This window comes from Trachemys scripta, chromosome 3 (genome assembly GCF_013100865.1).
Source record: "Trachemys scripta elegans isolate TJP31775 chromosome 3, CAS_Tse_1.0, whole genome shotgun sequence".
Lineage (NCBI taxonomy): Eukaryota > Metazoa > Chordata > Testudines > Emydidae > Trachemys > Trachemys scripta.
The window spans coordinates 150831635-150854812 of record NC_048300.1 but is presented as its reverse complement, the minus strand read 5'-3'; the positions used below and the strand labels follow the sequence as shown (position 1 = coordinate 150854812).

General features: G+C 42.1%; 1 protein-coding gene across 1 annotated transcript in view; it reads left to right on the top strand.

Moving 5' to 3' along the window:
• The window catches only part of ADGRB3 (adhesion G protein-coupled receptor B3), a gene marked incomplete in the record, with an annotated part of 595656 nt that overhangs the window by 286732 nt on the left and 285746 nt on the right, over positions 1–23178 (top strand). The window contains 1 exon segment of the mRNA XM_034766231.1: positions 11687–11881. Coding sequence (XP_034622122.1) covers positions 11687–11881 — 195 coding nt within the window.

Genomic DNA, 23178 nt, shown 5'->3' with positions numbered 1-23178 from the left:
AAAATTCCAGATTTAGGTACTTAGATGCCAAATACTAGTATTTTATGCCAACTTGTGTAATTAATCTCGTGAATCAGGCATGTATATATGAAAATCAGGCTCTTATTCTAAAGAGGAGATGAAGTTAGAAAAACAGTTAACTTTTGGGAGTGTGGGAGCAAATAACTGACTAGTTTCAAGTGCTTAATCTAAGTCTGAAAGGGACCTTCAGAGATCATCTAAATCAGCCCCATATGCTGAGGCAGGACCAAAAATGCCAACACTATCCCTGACAGGTGATCAGCTAACCTGTTCTTAAAAACTTCCTATTCCAGTGCTTAACTCCTTATAATTAGATTTTTTTCCCTAATGCCTAACCTAAATCTCCATTGCTAGAGAGTAATCTGGTTGCTTCTTGTCTTATCTTCAATGAATATGGAGAGCAATTGATCACCATTCTCTTTACCATATTTGAAGACTGTTATCAGGTCCGTCTTCAGTCTTCTTTTCTCAAGACTAAACACAACCGACTTTTTTAACCTTTCCTCATAGGTCAGGTTTTCTAAACCTTTTTCCATTTTTGTTGCTCTCATCTGAACACTCTCCAATTTGTCCACATCTTCTTAAAGTGTGGTGCTCTAAACTGGACAAAATACTCTGAGGCCTCACCAGTGCCAAGTAGAGCAAGACAATTACCTCCCTTGTCTTACATACAACGCTCCTGTTAATACCACCTCCCTTGTCTTACATATAATGCTCCCATTAATATCAGAGTGATATTAGCATTTTCGCAACTACATCACAATGTTGAGTCATATCTGTGATCCATTGTAACTCCCAGTACTATCGCCTAGCCAGTTATTCCCCATTTTGATTTTTCCTTCCTAAGTGTAGTACTTTGCACTTGTCTTCGTTGAATTTCATCTTGTTGATTACGGACCAATTCTCCAATTTGTCAAGGTTGAATTCTCCAAAGTGCTTGCAACTCCGCTCAGTTTGGTGTCATCCACACATTTTATAAGCATACTTTCCACACCATTTTCCAAGTCATTAATGAATTGTACCATATAGACCTCTGCAGGACCCTACTAGATATGTTCTGCCAATTTGACAGTGAACCAATGAAAACTACTCTTCGAGCATGGTCTTTCAAACAGTTATGAATCCACCTTATAGTGGTATCATCAAGACCACATTTCCCAAGTTTGCTTACATGAGTATATTCTCATCCTAGTGTATTGGAATTATATAGATGATTTTTTGCATATGAAAATGATAATATATCCCATAAAATTGCTTTTCTACTCCTTCTAGTTCATGCCATAATTTTGCTTTCGCTTCCTGCTCAGCAATATTATTCACTATATTGCAGTTGGGAGGCTGAAATATAATTTGATCAAACAAACTCTGAGGTGAATAATGATTTGCCTCAGCTGCAGCTCATTAGAACTGATTTCATTTTTCCAAATTATATTACAAGGGCAGCTTATCAGCCAGTCAGTGTATTCCTCGATGAAATGACTGCTCTGCTTCCAGACAACATATTGCCTCCTCTGCGAGTTTACTGGTTCATCTCTTTTTACGTGGTTGCAGGGTAGAGCAGACTCGGTTATTTTGCAGTGATTTGAACTTGTAGTTCCCTTATTGCTGTCCCGTCCAACTCATACTTTAGTTCATGTTGAATCATCTTACCATTCCCAAGCCTGTGGGCTCAGGGAGTTGCAGCAGTAGACCCTGTTCTGTCACCTTCATAGCTTGGCAAGAGGTTGCAACATACGCTTTTTCGCTCATCTCTCAAAACATCTGATCAGTGCATCTGTGCTCCCCCTTTCCCTGGTTGCACATTTTGCTTCCTTTAATTTCCTGTCTCTGGCTCCCCCCTGTGCTGAACTCAATGAGGAAGCAGCCAAGAAAGAGAAAAAGAGGACCAAGAAAAAAAAGGCAACTACTGGCTACCATTTAGCAATTATAAGTGAGGGGTGCGGGCTCTGGGAGGGAGTTTGGGTGTGGGAGAGAGTGCGGGCTATGGGAGGGAGTTTGGGTGCAGGAGGGGGTTCAGGGTGTGGGGTCTGGGAGGGAGTTTGGGTGTGGGAGACAGTGCGGGCTATGGGAGGGAGTTTGGGTGCAGGAGGGGGTTCAGGGTGTGGGGTCTGGGAGGGAGTTGGGGTGCAGGCTCTGGGCTGGTGCAGGGGGTTGGGGGCGTGGGCTACGCCTGGGGGGCACTTACCTCGGGCGGCTCCTGAAAGTGACTGGCACATCCCTTTGGCAGCAGCTCCTAGGCGGAGGGTGGCCAGGGGGTCTCCATGAGTTGCCCCTGCCCGCAGGCTCCGACCCCGCAGCTCTCATTGGCTGTAGTTCCCGGCCAATGGGAGCTGCGGAGTTGGAGCTCAGGGCAAGGGCAGCATGTGGAGACACCCCTGCCCTTCCTCCCCTAGGGGCCGCAGGGACGTGCTGGCTGCTTCTGGGAGTGACACAGATCAGGTAGGCAGGAAGCCTGCCTTAGCCTCGTTGCGCTGACGGACTTTTAGCACCTAAAATCTCCCGGTTTGGAGTTAAGGGAGGGAGTGGGAGAAGTTGATCAGTGTTGCCCACAGACTCTCAGAACCCCGCAGTCCTCAGTTTCAGAAATGCTGCTCTAATATACATTCAAATTAGTAAAAAATAAATGTTCTCTCTTCCCCTCCAAGCTCTATGTCCCCTCTTTCCTCTAGAAATCCTACATTAAAAGAAAGCCTGAGGGCAAAAAAGACTTATCCTTGCTTTGGCCCCTAGGCTGGCCATATGAAAGGACTAGAGAGGCATAAAAGGGCCCTAAAAGCCCTGTGTAGCGGGGTGATTACCCCGCTTCTGTCTGAGGGGTTTAAAACAGCCCTGGTAGAGGGCTGGGGCAAAGGGAAAAGCTACTGGGCTGATTGGGGAAGTAGCCACAGCTGGGCCACATCCCAATCAGGCCCCAGCTGGCCTGTATAAGAAGGCTGGGAGCCAGGAGCTGGGAGCCAGATAGAGAGAAGGGCCTAGTTGCAGGGAGTGAGACACAGAGTACCTGAGTGGAGCAGGGCTGGGGACAGGCTGGGGAGCTTCAGCCTGGATAGCCCCAGGCTGTGGCCTGGTAATAGGCCAAGGGGTACTGGGGGTTGCAGAGGGCAGCCCAGGGCTAGGCCAAGGTAGCAGGTCCAAACCCAACCTTGCCGATGATGAGTGGCCTATACTGTAGTCTGCCCCAGAGAGTGGGGGCTAGTTGGTGACTGGCAGTGGCCTTATCCTGAGGTGAGGTGGGGTTAGTGGGTGGGGGTTCCCCAGGGAGGGGAGACCCAGTGTGTGTGGGTATTGCCAGGGGGCAGCACCCAGAGCAAGGGGCACTGGGGTCCTGGGAGGAGCATGGGGCCAGTGCAGAGGACAAGGTGGATCACCACCCTGCAGAGGGCGCTCCAGAGGCTGGTGAGCTAATTCCCTGGACGACCAGCAGGAGGTGCCGCAGGAGTGAGTCCATGCCTGATTACACCTTGACTCTGGCTGTGGGAAGATTCCCCAATGTGGGTAACCCAGAAAGCTGCCTCCTGAGGATCCCCTCACAAGCCCAGGTGTGCTGGGGTGAGGCTTAGGGATTGGGATAAAGGGCTGTGCAGGGGATACTGGGTGGTCCTGGGAGTCTGCTGTAACTTAGACAGGCCTCCAAGGCATTCTATATTACAACAAGCACCTCTCCAGTCCCCAGGGCAGCCAGGATCAGGAGGGTGCAAAGGTGGTTGAAATCACCAAAGCCCCTGCATCTCCTTGCCTTTCTTCCCTTCCATTTCTGTACCTCTTCTCTTTAAATCCCATGTAACATCAATAAAGTTTCCTGCCTCACCATCCCCAATCCCTCTTATCACGTCTGCTTTCAAAGAAAAAAAAGTGAAGTGAACTTTTCTCCTGTTGTTTCTGCCGCTGCTCGCTAATGCTGAGTTGTGCTACAGCAGTGATCAGCTCTGAGTGCTCCCTGATCACATTGATATTCTGAGCCAACCAACACTGCAGCCGACAGGTGAACTCCACTACAGAGGGTAAAAGAAAGATGAAGGCCATTTAAGAACTAGATAAAGAAAGCACTCATGCAGTTGTTCCTTAAAGTCTATCACCACAGTAAAACCATTCACTGTAATGTACCTTGCAGAATGATTTCAGGAATTTGGCTAGGCTCTTGGAAAACAGTGGTTACAGTACATTACACTTAACATAATCATCCCTCTGTTACCTTTTGCTCTCCCCACCTGTTTGCTGTTTCTCCCTGTTGTTTCTCATCTTGTACTTTGATTATAAATTCTTTGGAGCAAGAACCATGTTTTTGCTGTGTATCCAATGTGCCATGATGGAGCCCCAATCTGACTTATGGTCTCTGGACACTACTGTAATATAATAATAATGTACTCAAATGAGGCCAAATTCTGATTACCTTGTACACACAAACAAGGTGACTAGGATTTCGACCACCACATCAATATATAATCAGATAAATGCATAATTTGCCTGTATTAATGAGAGGGAGAGAGAGCTTAAGGAGGATTCCTGATAAACAGGATGTTCTGTGTAAAAAGAAAGACAAATTATTCGAAGTACGTCCCCTCACTATACCAACCCCCAGCTTTGGCAGTTCCCTCAGTATGGAGAGCCATGAGAGACTTATCTCCCCCTCTCCCCCCCAAGCAATGCTATGTCTGTCATAAAATGAAAACAAACCTTTCAGACTCCTCATTCTCTTTCCCCTCAACTCCTGCTCCTGTCAACTTCCATTATACATGGATAATGCAAAAACGTAAAGACATGCCCTCTGGTTTAAAAAAGAAACAAGCCCAACCACCTCTCAAACAGCATTCCAATGTGAGCTGAATTAATCACAGATAATTGCAGTTCTAAGTGGCAATACTTAAAACATCATATAAATCCGGTTCAACAAACTCAGTGACAAATTGAACAAGAACAAAAATGAAAAACAAAAGAAATGGAACTTTTGGATTGTGTCCCCCAAAGCCATTTCTTCCACTATTGGAGAAAAATCCTACAACCTTCCTATTCATAAATTTTATTGGAGAACTTAAATGTAGAAGCTTAATCGTGGCCATCTGTACTAAGGAATGCATCAATGCATACCCCCTAAAAATCAATTACTATATTTGTGCATTTGTATGTAGTAGTCAAAATCAATCCTAGGGGAATGCAGCTGCACATGATGCTTCTTTGATGACCAAAGCTCTAGGGCTGGAATTAGTGGCAATAAAGCAATTAATAATAGTATAATAAAAAGAAGACTGTGGAATGGGTGACAGTTGTAAAAATCTCTTGAAAGCCTCTTATTGGGGGATAGAGGAAGGGCAATTAGAATTTAGGAGCCCTCTGGGCAATTATCATTCTTCATCTAACAATATACAAGAGCAGCACCAGCAGAAGCTGATTTTCTGAGATTTTCTGCAACACACACTGTATGGTAAGGGCAGAACACATACAATTTGTCTGGTTTATATGCAAAGATTCAGCTTGCCAGTGAACTATGTGTAGTACTATGTATGTTGTGTTGGGGCATGCATGCTCATACACTCCTTTTTCTTTCAATACACTGTTTTGGTAACTGAATGACACCAGGGGCAGAAATGCTCTATACAGTGAAAACAATTCTCCTCTTATTTATACCAGTGTAAATCAAGAATAAGTTCACTAGAGACAATAGAGTTGCACAGATGTAAACCTGATGCATGTGAGAGGAGAATCCAGTAACTCCACAGAACAGATGCAGTGGCCGTTTCTACGTTTTTCTTCCAGTGAGCTTCCAGTTATAACTGTGAGGGACCACATCTAGAGCAGTGGCTCTCAACCTTCCCAGACTACTGTACCCATTTCAGGGGAGTCTGATTTGTCTTTCGTACCCCCAAGTTTCACCTCACTTAAAAACTCCTTGCTTATAAAATCAGACATAAAAATACAAAAGTACACTAGTAGTGAAAAATTGCTTACTTTCTCATTTTCACCTTATAATTATAAAAAAATGGAATATAAATATTGTACTTACATTTCAGTGTACAGTATATAGAGCAGTTTAAATAAGTCGTATGAAAGTTTGTACTGACTTTGCGAGTGCTTTTTATGTAGCCTCTTGTAAAACTAGGCAAATATCTAGATGAGTTGAGTACCCCCTGGAACACCTCTGCATATCCCCAGGGGTACATGTACCCCTGGTTGAGAACCATTGATCTAGAGAAAAGAAGAACATTCAGTTTCCATGTCCATTAAGTTCTTAGACTCTGATCACATTTTTTATAAGAGTGCAACTTGCTGTGGTGTTTTTTTAAATATGCAGCTATCTACTATGACCTGGACTGGCACCACCAACTTATTTCATTATAACGTATTCGGAAAAAGACATACCCTAAGTGTGTTGAAATCCTCAGGTTAAGACTTCACAAAGTTTTAATATTAAATTATTTTATCATTTAGGACTAGCTGAGGTGTGAAGATACAAAACAAAATCTTTTGCAGATCAGAAAAAATATTTTAGGGTATGTTTTTCTTTCAACTAATTTATTTTTATTTTTTTATTTTTATGTAGAGGTCCGACATTAAAACACGCCAAAGGTATTAGCAATACCAAATCATTAACTTAAGTCATCAAATGGCAAAATTAAAAACAAATAAATGATGGGAATATTCTTAGTGATTCTTTAAACTGATCACTTAGAATCTTTTATCATTTGTTCAAATATTTGTTGTTCGGAGTCTCTTTAGACTGAGTATAGCTATTCAGATTTGCTGTAACTATAGTACTGTATATAAATTATCAGTCTGATACTAGGGACCTAGGTTTGACATTGTCAAGGTTAATTTTTATACCCTTTAGATGGGTCATAGATGCTGACAAATCAAGGGATGTAGACAGGATGAACTCTGAGTCAATGTCCAGCTAAACAGTTCAGTAATTTTTTCTAGTATGTAGGTATGCCATACGTGCTGCTAGAGGCAGGGCTGACAATTGAAGTATCACTTTAACAGCTGCTTCATTTCACCATCTCTTGGCTCATAAACTTTATTTTCAATGAGCTTGCCTGGAAGGCTACTAAAAAATGACCTCCACAGAATGCTAGAAGGACCTTGAGTGTTGTCCAGAGTAACTTTCTTGGGCAATGGAAGGCAGTGAATAATCCTGTGGCATAGACAATAACCAGGATGTAGAGAAAAATATTAACTCTTATTGTCTGGGCCTTCTGATGAGAACAATCTGTATCCTCACCCTGAGGCTGTGTCTACAGAAGGAATTTTTCTGTTGGTTGATGTAGTTAATCCACCATCCGAAAGGTGGTAGCTACATTGACGGAAGAATTCTTCCATCCACCTAGCTGCAGCTAGGCTGGGGATGAGGTCGGCCTAATCATGGTGCCCAGGGTGCTACATTTTTCACAGATCTGCATGACATAACTAGGCATCTCTAACTCCCATTAAGCCTGACTGTCACTCACAGTACACATGCAGAGTACTAGTCATATGGGGCCAGATCCTCAGGTGGTGTAAATTTACATAGCTCCATTAAAGGTAATAGAACTATGCCAGTTTACGCCAGCTCAGGATCTAGCCTGTGATTAAAGTGGTGTGTAGCAGCTACATGCCTAACATTAGTAATCCATTCAAGGTATTTGTCTGCAGATTCATGCAGTACTGTGAAAATATGCTCAGTTGCTTCACACAACAGCAGTGAACCTGCATGGCATGGAAAGGGGTGCAATGGGGATTTGAGAACCATACTACAGTAGGAGAACAAGGGTAAAGTGCAGTTATGGAAATGGCAGTCAGCATCTTGCACCACTTTCTGCATCACATGCAGACACACACCACATTTGCTATGCAGCCCGGACTCAAATCAGGGGTGATATAAATGGTAGCATACATTATATTTTGCTAAGATACATTGGTGGTGGGGAGGTTGCTGTATCTTCCTGTTTCCTCCTGCTGCACCCTTCCACTAACTCTCACTCATTTGCACTCACTTTCACTGCCTCACGATATTGTAACTTCCTCCACCATTTATGCCACTCCTAAATTTGGCCCCCAAATTTAATACTTACCACTCTTTAGTGTCATAAAATCCCATTGCCCGGGAGAACATTAGTGTCGGCAAAGCTCCTGCTGCTGGGACCATTTTTACCACCATGTCAGCATGTAGTAAAAATGTGTCTTGCTTTGGGAGCTATGTCCGTGCTAGGGCTCCCACTGGTACAGCTCCAGGGTTGTAAAGTTCTGTAGTGTAAACACACCCCTACAGTGTCTTATATGTTCAAGAGCTTTAAAGACATTAAGGGAATTAATGTTGTTTATTATTTGTACTGTGGTAGCGCCTAAGGACCCCAGTCATGGATCAAGACCCAACTGTGCTAGGTGCTGAATTAAGATGGTCTCCACCCCCAACAGTCTATAAGCTAAGATGAAAGATGACAAGTGGATACATGAATGGGTGGACACAAGATAACAATAAGACAATAGTGGTCAATATGATAAGCAGTGGTCACAGGTAGCCACCGTTGAGTGGGTAGCTAAGTAGGCATCAAGACAAAGGAGATCTTCAAAGAGGACAACCAGGTGGCTTTGTTGATGCTTTCAGGGACCTCAAAGCCACCTCACCATCTTCTTTCAAATCCCTCCTTAAAACTCTCCTCTGTTGCCAAGCCGACAAAAAACATAATATCGTTAGGCAGCTGGTAGCCACTGCTAGATTTTGTCACAAGGACACAGCCTATAGTGCCTCTTGTTAGGCCCTACAGTAGGAGCATTCCATGAGGGAGATGTGGCCACAATTTCTTCTCTGCTTTCCCTTGCTCCTGGGGTAGTAATATTTTATATCAGCATATATTGCTACCAGACCACCCCCACACAGACATAGGAGGGCTGGAGACAAGGCTCCCCCCTATTACCACCCTTCCCACCCACTCCTTGTCGGTTTCCAAAAGGAAGTAACCATGTCTAGGTAGCCCAGGTAGAGATGTAAGCCAGGTTCTTACTCTCTTACAAAAGCATGCAGTCAAGTTTAACTCTAGCTAATTAATATTGGAGCCCCCATCTCTCAGTTATGTAGATAGGTATTATCTTTGTTTTACCGGTGGGGATTCCGGGGCTACAGAGGAGTTAAGTAACTTGCCCATGGCCATAGAGTCAGGAGCACAGTCAAGAACAGAACTTACATATTCTGACTATGAGTTCTGCTGCTTCTCAAGTGTGTGTGTCATGGAATATAAAAGCGGAAAGGAAGACATGTGGCCAGGGACAAGGATTCTTGAATCTATATTTGGGTTCACAGTGTTTGTTTTGTTGAAAAGCAGTTATTGTGAACTTATAGATGTGCAGCTAAGACAGCCAGTAGCAAACAAACTGAGGGATAGAACAGTGTCTCTATTACATATTTTTTGCCTTGCACATGTGAATCACTTTCTCTCCCCGATGGTTTTGGCCAATGCAGGAACGGTCTCTCCCAACATGTGCAAGTATTTGTTTGGATGCTTATATGGTCCCCATCACCATTGCATTTGTAACCTTAAAGAATATATTTCACGTCACCCCAATGGGGGAGAGAAGTTTAATTATCCCAAGATTAGAGACAAGGAACTGAAGGATAGAAAGATGAAATGACTCACTCCAGGTCATCTAGAAATTCTGTGGTATCGACAGGAATTGAAGCCAGGTCTCCTCAACCCCCCAGTCCAGTGCCTAAATCACAAGAGCTTCTATCCTTTCTCATGCCCACTTCATACTGTTTGTTTTCTTACAAGCTCATTTTAAAAACCCTCTCTTAAGTCTGATAGAAATTGAAGAAAATGAATTCTGTAAACAAGTTTCTCGCCTAATTACCCTTTTCAGTTTTCTGTACACTGAAGGAGGCATTCTTCTGAAACATTTGTCTAAAGAATTCATTTGCCTACATTAATATTACTAATACTTGTTTGTTGAAACTGAATAATAATGCTTTTATCCCCTCATTCTTGTAGTTAACATATAGAATCAGATCTTCACCCTGTTCTGCCTGCAACAGCTGATAACCTGGAAGGTGAAAAACACTGAACATTGCCCTGACCCCCCAAATAGGGGCAATCCCTGGCTGGTTTAGAGCTGCCAGAGTATTCCTGGGGCTTTGTCAGGGCACTGCTGCACTCTGGAAATCTCCTGATACTGGAAAGGTCCCTGGGAGCTGTGGGTAGCTGGGCATAACATGGAGCAGCCTGAGGTTGATTTTTAAGTTATCCTGGGGTTTCGTCCCAGAATTGGAAAGCCACAAAGTGGCTTAGAGACAACCACGTTTGTGCACCCAACACCCAGCTATGCTGAGTGTATCTAGTGTATCTCAACAACATTTAAGGAGGCAGTCGAATGATACTATACTATAGTGTGAATAATTTTTAAATTTTGTGTGTCAGAATGTACTTGAATTTTATATATCACTTTCCTTAAAACATTGTTGATTTTTTTCATGTACTGCATTTTTTGCTACAGTTTTTTTCCCTTCTTTGAAATTAAAACATAACAAAAAAAAAAGGGTGGCAGTGGAAGGTAATGTAGGGTACATTTATCCTCGTCATTCCATGCCACCATCACATTGCATTACATCAGTCTTCTTTCCTTTGGATGTCAGTAATCAGGCCAAGATAAAAAGCAATTGAAAGTACATTTTCAGAGGTGGTGTCAGTCAGTTTGGTTGCTAGCTTTTAAGTTGCCTCTGTAGCTATCTTGGATAGAGTGAAGGTCTGTCCGGGCTACTTTATCTTTTTTCAACTTATCTTGGATTCAGAGGAACTTGCACTTTCATATGGTACAAAAAGCAGGTTTTTTAAAACCTCTGCATTCTTTTTCACTACATGCTGGCCTTATGACATCCCTCTTTGTGATATGCTGCACATCTTACTTAAATATTGAGTTGACTTTAGAAATAATTGAAATCCACAAGTTCGGCTTCCAACCAAGGATCGACATATTCTTCCATCTCTATGTACACTATAGGCTACATTTTTCACTGGCCCTGCACAAATCTGCAGGGGGTGACCAGGCAAAATAAGCCCCCTCTCCTTGATTGCTGTACAGGAGCTATTCACAGTTCCAGTTTTTGAACTTCTTGAGCACAAGGTTTGTTCCAGGATTGCACCTCTAATAATGTTAGTGCCCTTAAAGGGGACAGGATGGTCAATGACAGGTCCATGTCCTTGCCTCTGTCTCCACATTGGTCAACCAAGCTGGACTGGCAAGGCTGATAGCATATACTGCAAGCTTTTAAAGAGTACCGTTTGGGCTGCTTTGGCCCTTGTTCCCACATGGTTCCTGAACCACTGTATCTGAATCAGGCACAATGGCTCTACAGCTGCTGCTCTGGAAAAGACTGGAAATACATGATCATACTGTGGCCAGTAGGCGTTGAGAAGTTTTTGGGCTCAATACAGGGGTAACGGTGTGAAATGTAATAGCCTGTGATATAAAAGAGATCAAACTAAATGATCTAATGATTGGTGAGAAATCATATACTTCTCATTTTATCCTGTTCTAAAGTTATTTGGTCTCATCCTTAATAAAAAAAATGCATTCGTTGTTAGAGCAGTGGGATTCTTGAAGTTCCTAAGGATGTTTGCATTATATTATGTTTATTGTGGTTGAGACATTTTTAAAAGCAGTAAAGTAGGTTCTGATATTTATTTCACTCTTCTGATTGGCACAGATTAAAGAGCATCTTGCCAAAGGACAGAGGATGCTGGCTGGTGATGGAATGTCCCAGGTGACCAAAACGTTGTTGGATTTAACTCAGAGGAAAAACTTTTATGCAGGGGATCTTCTGATTTCTGTGGAAATTCTCAGAAATGTGACAGACACATTTAAAAGGGCAAGTTATATCCCTGCATCTGATGGTGTCCAGGTAAGAGAAATTCTGTAGAACAGGGTAATGATTCAGCTGCTGTATTTTAGTCAATGGTCAGCATTATCTATTTGCCCCAAGAGCAAGTTAAATCTGCTCAGTAGATATAATAGAAGCATGGTAAACATTAATTATGAATAGGGCAAAAGGACCCAGCTACATTTAAATGAACGTCTGAGACCAACATAATGTGTCAAAGGTATAAAAGTCTTTTTTTATAATGATTATTCTAGTAACTTTTCATTCTCAGTGGCGGTGGTGGTTTTATTATTATTATTATTATTTATTTACATCAAGCAGTTCTGCAGCATTGTTTATTCTAGTTCCTTTCATTTGAAAATCTACCCAGGATGTTTAGATGCTTAAGTCATTCTGCTATTGCTTCTGCAATTCAAATAATTAAGGCTCATTAAAAGAGCACAGGAGTGATGTATAGTGCATGTGATGTGAATTTTGTATTTTGCATATTAGATTAACTCTTCCTGTGCCATGGGCCATAGTATTTATTTCAGCATAATCTGCTGCCTGTCTCAGTATATAAAGTCCTTAATAATAAAAGTTTGGTAGGACTCCCATATCAGGTATTGTTTTATTTTTTCTTCATCAGGGAATTTTATATGCACTTTTCTCAGAGTGCAGATTTACTTAAAGGAAGATATTAAGAAAAAACAGTGTACAGGCAGTATATCACTTATTAAATGGAGGGTTCTGAGATAATTCATAAAATAATCATGATGTGATTAATGTACAGCATATATATATATGTATACAATTGAAAATGTATGATCTCCTTTAGAAAGACAGTAATTTCTCCAGAGTTAAGGTTTTATCCAGCTTTCTATTATACTCCCAATTTTCTGTCTTTTTCTCTTTCTTTCCCACATACACAAACCTCTTTGCTCAAAATAAATAGTCTCTCTAAGATTTCTTGTGTGTGACCCTCATCCAGTGGAAAAATATGCATCCCAATTTGAGGTGAATTGAACAGAGTATTATTAAAATGTAGAGTGTAGAAAAATGAGATTTTTTTTTTAATTTTAGGGGGAAAATGGCACAACATGTCTCAAAAACAGTTTGGCCTGGAAATTCCATTTTTAATCTGTCTTTCTTTCATGAAAGGCAGTAGTGGCTTTGAGTATTTTTTGAAAGGTTGACTGCTTAAAAAGGAGTTATTTTGCTACAAATCATTCATACTGTCATCAGTCCAATAGCCCCAAAGTAGCCTCTCTGAGGCTCACAGAGATTACAGAAACTTTTGGTAGAAACAGCCTTGAGAAACTGCTTGATATAAGTGGTTTCTGTTTATAGACTTAACAGATGGGGTCACACTCTGCTCAGCAAAATTAGTAAGAACTTGATTCTGTTCCCATTAATATCAATGGCAAAATTGGTGCTGATATCAATGAGGCAGAACTGGTCCCTAAATCCTTAGTAGACATAGCCAGGAGAAACTAATTTTTGTTTATTTGTTTTTCCTTTAGAAACGTAGAGAGATTCTGAGGGCGCAGACCAGAGGAGTAAATGGCAAAAAATTATATTGCTGAACTATAGTTCAGGTTGTAAATATATTTCAGTTAGGAGATATAATAATTGAATTTCTGTGGGAGTTGGATGGAAGAAATAGGAAATGTAGTACATTTATAAATATAAATCTTAAAACTCATATGCACACATTCTGGAAAGCATACAAACATAGAGTGAAGGTATTCCGAGTATTTGGATGTTAAGTAATAATTCCCTCATTGATTTCTAATGATATATGGTGAAATCCTGAGCCAGTGAAGTCAATGGAAGTTTTGCCATTGATTTCAGTGGGTACAGACACAATTTCAACCCTTGTTGAACTCATGTCTTGGTTTTCCTACTACACATTATTATGCTTTCTAATCTATGGCTTCCGGACAAAATATTAAAAGACACCACAATGAAAATTAAGAAGATATTTTTATAATTTAATTTTTTTCTCTTTTTCTTAAGGAAAATAAATGTGGACCTTTCATTAAATCCTCAAACTTTGACTCATCTCCCTGAGAAGAAGTAGATAAAGAACAGAATTCTTTATATCTCTTTTTTATACATAAATGAGGTTTTTTAAAGAAAACAAGAAGTCATAATTTAGCATTTTGTCTGATGTCAGAACAGTAGATTATGAATTCTGGGTAATTATATATTTCAAAAATGTCAAAAAGATTTTACTACAATTTACCCTTAGATTACTGGCACCAGACTGCCAGCCAAATTAAAGCTTAGAAGAGAGTGCTGTGGGTGTATAAGAGTGTTCAATTGTATTTATTCCATTCTTCTGGGTGTTCCCTTTATCTGCAGACTTGGGGTTGTGCCAAGTACTAATATCAATATAAGTACATATTGCAATAGATATAATCCATAGATGTTAGATGATGATGGGAATGACCAATATCACCGTGCCTCAGTGTGTGACAGCTGAGGATACCAGATTCAGAACAAACTGCTGAGAAATACGGCAGACTCACCCCAAAACGGGTGGTCATTCTATCAGATATACCAAGCCAGAAGCAAAAGTAAACTTCTATCTCACCACACTGGTTAACAAGAGTCCAAACTGCAGTCTTCTTAGGCATCCCAGCCCTTGTTTAACTACCCAGGCATTAGACTTAATGATGAGTGTGTATTTCAAACCAATTTCATCAACAAAGACCTCAAAAGGTCAGCTAGATAGACAGGTCAAAGTATAACTCAGATCTTACCCAATGATGACACTGTTGCCATCCTTTAGTACCTAATATCTAAAGGTTTATTTATAAGACAAAATAAAGAGGAAAGAGTTATGGTGGTCAAGGAAAACAAACACATACACTCATTGCAGAGTTCGTGGATCAGATTTGTAGCAGTGATGTTACAGACTGTTGTCTTGTAAAGGCTCTGGTAACTTCCAAAAGATTAGAAGGTCCATTGACTGGAATGCTCCTTTTAGTGTAAACCCATAGTCCAGAGATCAGAGCAGGAAAGATGCAAAATGGAGATGCTTCCAGGGTTTTTTATACCTTCTCCCATGTGGAGGGAATGCTCTCAGGTTGTGGGAAATTACAGGCACAAGATAGAGTCCAGGGTCACATGAACAAGTCACATGATCTCACATGCTTCGATGACTAATAGGCATAGCCATTATCCATATTCTGGCTAAGGCATCCATAGGATGGCTCACTGAGCGGGGACAAGTTTCTTCTATGGTTCATTGTGAAAGTTAAATATTCTTCAATGGGTCATCAACTTGAATAGTTCGTTCACAATCTGCTGGCCAAACTGGATGTAAATTACCCTATGGGTGTTATCCCAGGAGCAAACACATTTGAAATACAGGTATATAGTCAATATCAATAACTTCAGATACAAAAATGATATATGCACATAAAGAGGATAATCATCAGCAGATCATAACTTTTCTATTTGCACCTTACATAATATACTTTGCACAAGATTTGTTGCAATTGTCTTGGCAATATTAAAGATATAAATGGTCATGTTTCAATCATACAGCGTCACACCAGAGAAATGGGATAAAATTAGAAGATTTCAATATATTTATTTGTGCAAACTAAAATGCCACTGCTTCCAATGTAGTAGAGAACGAGCTGTTTGTTTAGTCAGACAATATAGCAAAAGTATCACAGCCCTTTTTAAATATGCAACTCAGGTGCCAAGTTATTCATTATATAAAAGTTATTCTCTGCATATTTCAAGCTTTTGCTAACAATTGGGGTGTTTTGTACACAGCATCATAAAGAAGAATAAGCATGCAGGAGACAGTTTAAATAACGTGGAACAGGATCCTGGATCAATGAGTGAAACTGACTGTACCTTCATGAATGGCAAAAGAAGCCTGAGCAGCTAGGGGTTTTTGTTAGCATGGAGATGGTTAGAAGATATATTCTGAATGAACCCATTAGAACTAAAATGATGGTAACGGTGTTGTTATCCCTAAAAGAAAAAAATAATAAGACAGAATTAAGGTTGTAAATAATGTGCATTAATATGAAACAGCATTTTAGAACATTAGCCAGAAGTAACCTAGGTCTAGTTGAACTATGTTCTGCCAGACTTGAAGAGGCGAGGCTATTAACCAGCTCTACAATCCTCTAATCCTGTGACTGGCTGCGAATGAGGCTTGTCCCCTGTGTAAATTACAACAGTCTGACAGTTGTTTTAATTTATGCCTGGCTGTGTATGATCCCTAGGAGCCATTGCTGTAGCCAGAAATCAAGAGGACCTAGGATTGCCTCCCTGCCTCCATTTCCCCAGGACATGTCCCCTATGGCGAGATGCAAACGTGGAGGTGACTCCGGAGCCTCCATGCTACCCAGGGATTCATCTTGTCTGGAGGTTTGGGGGAAGGAAATCCTACCCTAGCCATGTAATAGGATTTACAGCAGCTTTAAACCCCCAGGGTAGCTTAAAGCAGCCAGATTGGACTGAAGAATTGCAGATAGCAAGAAAATATTTGAAAGGAATTAATTTAAATTAAGAAACCATAGTTGTCTGAAACTGACTGCCGTTGGAGTTAATGAAAATTAAGGACCTCAGAATTTGGGTCTCTCTATAGAATTTTCTATAGAGGCCATCACTGTCATATCTAAGCTGTGATAGAAAATGAGGGAACTCAGCTCCACAAGAACATCCAGCACCTCATGGGACTGGACCATTGTTTACTACCCGTTCAGAATTTAGTCCCCTGTCAGTCACTGTCTCGCCTTATATCTGTGCCCTGCAAAATGCCTTTTGATATGTATACTCTGCGTGTTGTGACGCAGGGAATGGCAGAAATATTGGTAGGTCTCTTACAGAAATGGCAGAAATATTGGTAGGCCTATCAGATTCTTGGTGCTCATGTCATATTTCACAATTTTAAACAGCAAAACCACATCACAAAGAGCTACAAAAGGATCTCACAAAACTGGGTGACTGGGCAACAAAATGGCAGATGAAATTCAATATTGATAAATTCAAAGTAATGCACATTGGAAGACACAATCCCAACTATACATATAAAATGATGGGGTCTAAATTAGCTGTTGCCACTCAAGAAAGAGACCTTGTAGTCATTGTGGATTGTTCTCTGGAAACATCCACTCAGTTTGGATTGACAGTCAAAAAAGCAAATAGAATGTTGAGAATCATTAAGAAAGGGATAGCTAGTAAGACAGAAAATATCATACTGCCTCTTTATAAATCCATGGTATGCCCATATGTTGAATACTGCATGCAGATGTGGTCACCCCATCTCAAAAAAAAAAAAAGAATTTGAATGGGAAAAGGTTCAGAAAAGGGCAACAAAATGATTAGGTGTATGGAGCAGCTGCCATATGAAGAGAGATTAATAAGAATGGGACTTTTCAGCTTGGAAAAGAAATGACTAAGGGGGGATATGATAGAGGTCTATAAAATCATGAGTGGTGTGGAGAAAGTAAATAAGGAAGTGTTATTTACTCCTTCTCATAACACAAGAACTAGGGGTTACCAAATGAAATTAATAGGCAGCAGGTTTAAAACAAACAAAATAAAGTATTTTTTTCACACAACACACAGTCAAACTGTGGAACTCCTTCCCAGAGGATTTTGTGAAAACCAAGACTATAACAGTGTTCAAAAAAGAACTAGATAAATTCATGGAGGATAGGTCCATCAATGGGAAGGGATGGCTTCCTTGGCCTCTGTTTGCCAGAAGCTGGGAATGAGCGACAGGGGATGGATCACTTGATGATTACCTGTTCTGTTCATTCCCTCTGGGGCACCTGGTATTGACCACTGTTGGAAGACATGTTACTGGGCTAGATGGACCTTTGGTCTGACCCAGTATGGCCGTTCTTATGTTCTTATCAACCAGCTCTTCTGTTTAAATTACATGCTACTGGTATCTGCAGTCTGAAAATCTCCATGCATCTCAGCTTCCACAGCTGCTATTTATGGGGCATAGAAAAGGATGAAAATAGAGGAAAATCAGATGTATTGTAACTTGACTTAGGAAGTTCGATAGTCTTGTCACCTATTTCATACTCATGACTTATGGGCAAATAGAACGTATATGTTAAATCAGACCTTGATTCTAGGCTGATTATCTATAAGCCTGATTACATATTCTCACCAAAAACCTAACAAATGCTACTATTAATAAATAATTAGTTTTATTATAAAGAGAAGTACTGGTAATTAAAATAATCATGAGGAAAAATATTAGTAGCAAGATGCCATAAATATGAGTAATATGTATAAACAGTGCATAGAGGGAGGAATCTCTGTACAGCAGTGAGTGCAGGGATCACAATTGTTTCCCACTGCTGCTCTGAGGTGCTGGAAGATTCTCTTTCTTGCACATCCACAAGAGCCATGCAAAATATGGCTACATAACAAAGTTGAAATATTACACTTCAAATTATATTCATATACTTTTGACAGGACAGAATTGTTTGAGTTAATTTGGGCATGAACACTATATGTATTTAATAATTATTGTATATCTCCCAAGTCCCTTTGTTAATTATTGTATATCACCTAGGTCTCTTCATTACAAGTGCTATAAAAATGTTAGATTAATACAGTAAGTTAGTCAGTGCATTAATTATGATTAATAAGCATCAGTGGTCTTAACTATCTATATATTTCTAAATATATTATAGATATTAATCTATCTCCATCTATATCTGTCTAGCTATCCATTATTATACATAAAGGACCTAATTCTCCTTGACACCATCCTGGCAGTGTAAATGTGATTTTCTCCCACTCTAAGTTCCTTTTACACTTGATGGATCACTTGATGATTACCTGTTCTGTTCATTCCCTCTGGGGCACCTGGTATTGGCCACTGGGCTAGATGGACCTTTGGTCTGATCCAGTATGGCTATTCTTATGTACACTGCCAGCCTGGTATAAAAGGAACTAACTGAAAATGAAAATCAGGCCAGCCTGTAGACAAGTCCATTTATATTTATAAATGCACCCATACTGTACGCACATTTATTTTAAATTTAAAATGTATATGCATTCTTTTCAAAACTTTTTTAAGAAAAGAAACCGGCATAAACATTCAGTCTCTGCCAATAAAGAGACACAGATATATCTAAAGCAGGAGTGAAGAGTATGCACATTATAAAATAACTTACAACCACACGTTACAAAGTAAGCATGACATAAACCATAAGACTCAAGAATATGAAAAGAGAGCTAATACAAATACACAGCACTCTTCTCAAAGAGAGAGAGAGAGAGAGAGAGAGATCAGATGTTTAAGGTGACACAGAGTCTCAGAAAGATTGAAAGGTAATATTGTACAAGAGCTGTAATATTTTTGACAAGTGATTCTAGCAACCTCTTCCTTCCATAGACAGGACACCTTTGACACTGTAGATTTTCCAGGCACTCTTCATTTTCTATAGTGTAGCCATTTATCATTTTAGATATGAACTGTGACATGCAGGGACATATACTTTGCTGACCTAAATCTTGTGCAAAGGTACTGAAGCCAGTGGTAGTGTTCGTGGTGTAAGTCAGCACATAATTTGGTCCCTAATATGGATTTTACACAAGTATATAAAATATCCACTGGGACTAAGATCTAAGAGCCCAAACTTGCATTAATGAACTCCTAAAACTTTCATGAAATCAAGGACTATGTCTATATATTGTGACAAAGTTCCTCCTCTATCTTGGTGGGTCTTGCGCTTATTGGTGGATTTTCTTGCCTCAGAGATTCACCATGTGGGTTGAGGAACAGCCCAGAGACCTTCCCCTCTGGAAGAACCCACAGTTCAGGTCAATTGGAAGATTTGGGGGGAACCCGGGCCTGCCATCTACTCCGGGTTCCAGCCCAGGGCCCTGTGGACTGCAGCTGTCTATAGTGCCTCCTGTAATAGCTGGTCCTTCATTAGCTTCGACATAAATGGGGTTCCTTGGTCAGTTAATATCTCCATCGGTAGCCCCATTCGGGCAAAGATCCCCACCAGCTCTTTGGCTATAGTTTTAGAGGCCGTGTTCCGCAGGGGGACGGCTTCTGGGTAGCGAGTAGCATAGTCCAAAACAACAAGTATATATCGGTGGCCCCGAGCCGTCTTCTCCAGGGGTCCCACTAGCTCCATGGCTATTCGCTCGAAGGGGACCTCTATGATGGGAAGGGTACCCCTAAAGGTGCCCTCAAGTGGGGACGGGGACTGTGCAGCTGACACTCTGGGCAGGAGGCACAGTACATCCGCACTTCTTCATGTACTCCAGGCCAGAAGAACCGTCGTAGGACTTGTGCCAGGGTCTTCTCTACCCCCAAATGCCCCCCAAAAAGATGACTATGAGCAAGACTTAATACAGCGTTCTTGTGTTTTTGAGGTACTAGGATCTGCTGTACCTTCTGCCTCTCTACTGGTGCAACCCAGTATAAGAGATCCTTCTTCATTATGAAGTAGGGTCCTGGTCCCTGGGTTTTCCCTTCCACAGGGACCCCATCTATTTCAGTCACCTCCTTCCTAATGTTGTCATACCTTGGGTCTTCTGCCTGGTCCCGTTCAAAATTTCCTCTCCCGGGGCTAATCTGCCCAAGATCTAGGGGCCCAGTCTCTGTTGCCTCTACTGGTTCAGAAGCATTAGGGTGAGGGTCAGACTCAGGTGCTTCTCCCTCCTGTGTGGCCTCCTTTTCAGCTGCGTGGATTCACCTACCTACAAGAGCGACCCTCTGGCTTTGGGTCAGTATTCGGATTCCCAACGCCTTAGCTGCCCTTCTTTCCCTTTTTGTTTTTCTACCCTGTCTGGGAGTGGAGAACAAATCTGGGGATATTTCAGAGACGATTGGGGGTTGACAGTCTGCTGTGGATGCCTCACCAATTTTAGGGTCCCCATCTTTCTCCAATCCCCCTACTAGGAGTAAGTTTCCAAACCCTGGGAAGTCCCTCCCTATGAGCACCGGGTATGGGAGTTTAGGGACTACACCTGCTGCTACCTCAGTAGTGTTCCCTTGGATCTCGATTTTTACTGGGATGGTGGGATAGTAACTAACTGTCCCATGGACACATGTTATCTCCGTACGTTTAACCAGTAGCAGCTGACTACGCTTCACGAGCTTCCCTGAGATAAGCGTGATAGCACTCCCCGAATCAACCAGTGCCGTGGTCCCTACCCCATTTAGTTTCACTGGTCTGGTATACATATGTGGGGTTAGTGAGACCCCCACAAGGTGGATTAGGGAGCATGGATCTGCCCAGTTCCCCAGGTTACACTGCATAGGCTCCTCAGCATTGGGGCACTGTGCAGCTATGTGTCCCCACTCCCCGCAGGCATAACATCTGTATGGAGCCCTAGACGTTCCCCGATCTCTTGGTTTGGGCAGTCTAACATCACGATCCTCTTCTCCCTCAGTGCTCTGACTCTTTGTGGCCTCTGATGGGCCTTCAGCCTCTCTCTTTTTCCACCTGGGCCCTCCTGGTGGCCCAGTCACCCGAACTTTAGGGCTCGTTGCTGCTAATTTAACCCGGGGTGCCTCTTCCTTAACTGGTCGGGTCAGCTCCCTCGCTGTTCTTCGTCTCTCTACCAGGGCGACAACCTCATCTTAGGTCGAGGGTTCGTTCTGGCTTACCCAGGCACGAAGGTCTGGTGGTAGTCCCCTCATGTATCGGTCGATGACCAGAACCGCTAGTATCTCTTCCGGCTCTGGGACTCTGTTTGCAACCACTTTCGTGCGAGATGGATGAGGTCATACAATTGGGACCACGGGGTTTTGTCTTCCTGGTACCTCCAACCGTGATACTGCTGGGCCCGCATTGCTGTCGTTACCCCAGATCTGGCCAGGATCTCGGCTTTCAGCTGGGGGTAGTCTGCCGCAGCCTTTTCAGGCAGATCATGATAGGCCTTCTGGGCCTTCCCACACAGGAATGGGGCAAGGATCTAAGACAACTGATCTTGAGGCCAGGCCTCCCGTAGGGCTGTCCTCTCAAAGGCCAGAAGGTATGCCTCTACATCATCCTCCCGTGTCATTTTCTGCAGCCAATGGTTGGCCCGTATGAGCCGCATCCCATCATGGCCGCGATTCAGCTCTGCAAGGGACTTTACCTGGTTTACCAGTTCCCGCAACATAGCTCGGTCCAACATTGATCAGCCTGGTCCATCAGCAGGCGATTAGTCTCTTGCTGCAGCCACACTGCCTCCTGTTGGGTGGCTGCCTGGACACAGGTAGCCTCCTGCTGGGCCGCCATAGCTTGTATCAGTGCCCGCACTACGTCATCCATCGTGGTGAAAAAAAATAAACGCTCTCCCTTTTTTTGTTGTTTTTTTGTTTTTAAATCACCCTCCTTCTTCCACTGCGCTGTGCACCCCAAGATCCCACCCCTAACACCAGTGTGACAAAGTTCCTCCTCTGTCTTGGTGGGTCCTGTGCTTATTGGCAGATTTTCTTGCCTCAGAGATTCACCATGTGGGTTGGGGAACAGCCCAGAGACCTTCCCCCTCTGGAAGAACCCACAGTCCAGGTCAATTGGGAGGTTTGGGGGGAACCCAGGCCCGCCCTCTACTCCGGGTTTCAGCCCAGGGCCCTGTGAACTGCAGCTGTCTATAGTGCCTCCTGTAACAGCTGCATGACAGCTACAACTCCCTAGGCTACTTCCCCATGGCCTCCTCCAAATACCTTCTTTATTCTCACCACAGGACCTTCCTCCTGGTGTCTGATAATGCTTGTGCTCCTCAGTCCTCCAGCAGCACACCCACTCACTCTCAGCTTCTTGCACCTCTTGCTCCCAGCTCCTCATTCTCACACCACAAACTGAAGTGAGCTCCTTTTAAAACCCAGGTGCCCTGATTAGCCTACGTTAATTGATTCTAGCAGCTTCTTCTTAATTGGCTCCAGGTGTCCTAATTAGCCTGCCTGCCTTAACTTGTTCTAGCAGGTTCCTGATTACTCTAGTGCAGCCCCTGCTCTGGTCACTCAGGGAACAGAAAACTACTCATCCAGTGACCAGTATATTTGCCCTCTACCAGACTCCCGTACCCCACTGGTCCAGACAATATATCGACTCAGTTATAGAATATATAGGAATGTAATACCTTCATATTCAAGTGGGATGTGGCAAATTAAAATGTTTGTTACTTAAAAAGGAAAAAGAACATTATTTCGCATCCAGAATATAAATTTGTTTGGGAAAAAATATAATTCCTAGATACTAGACTAGTTTTGGATATAAAGCATATGTTAACTGAAAAATGATATGGCTTGTAGGTGTCTTACATTGTGCTAATAAGGCATAAGAAAGAAAGAAAGAAAGAAAGAAAGAAAGAAAGAAAGAAAGAAAGAA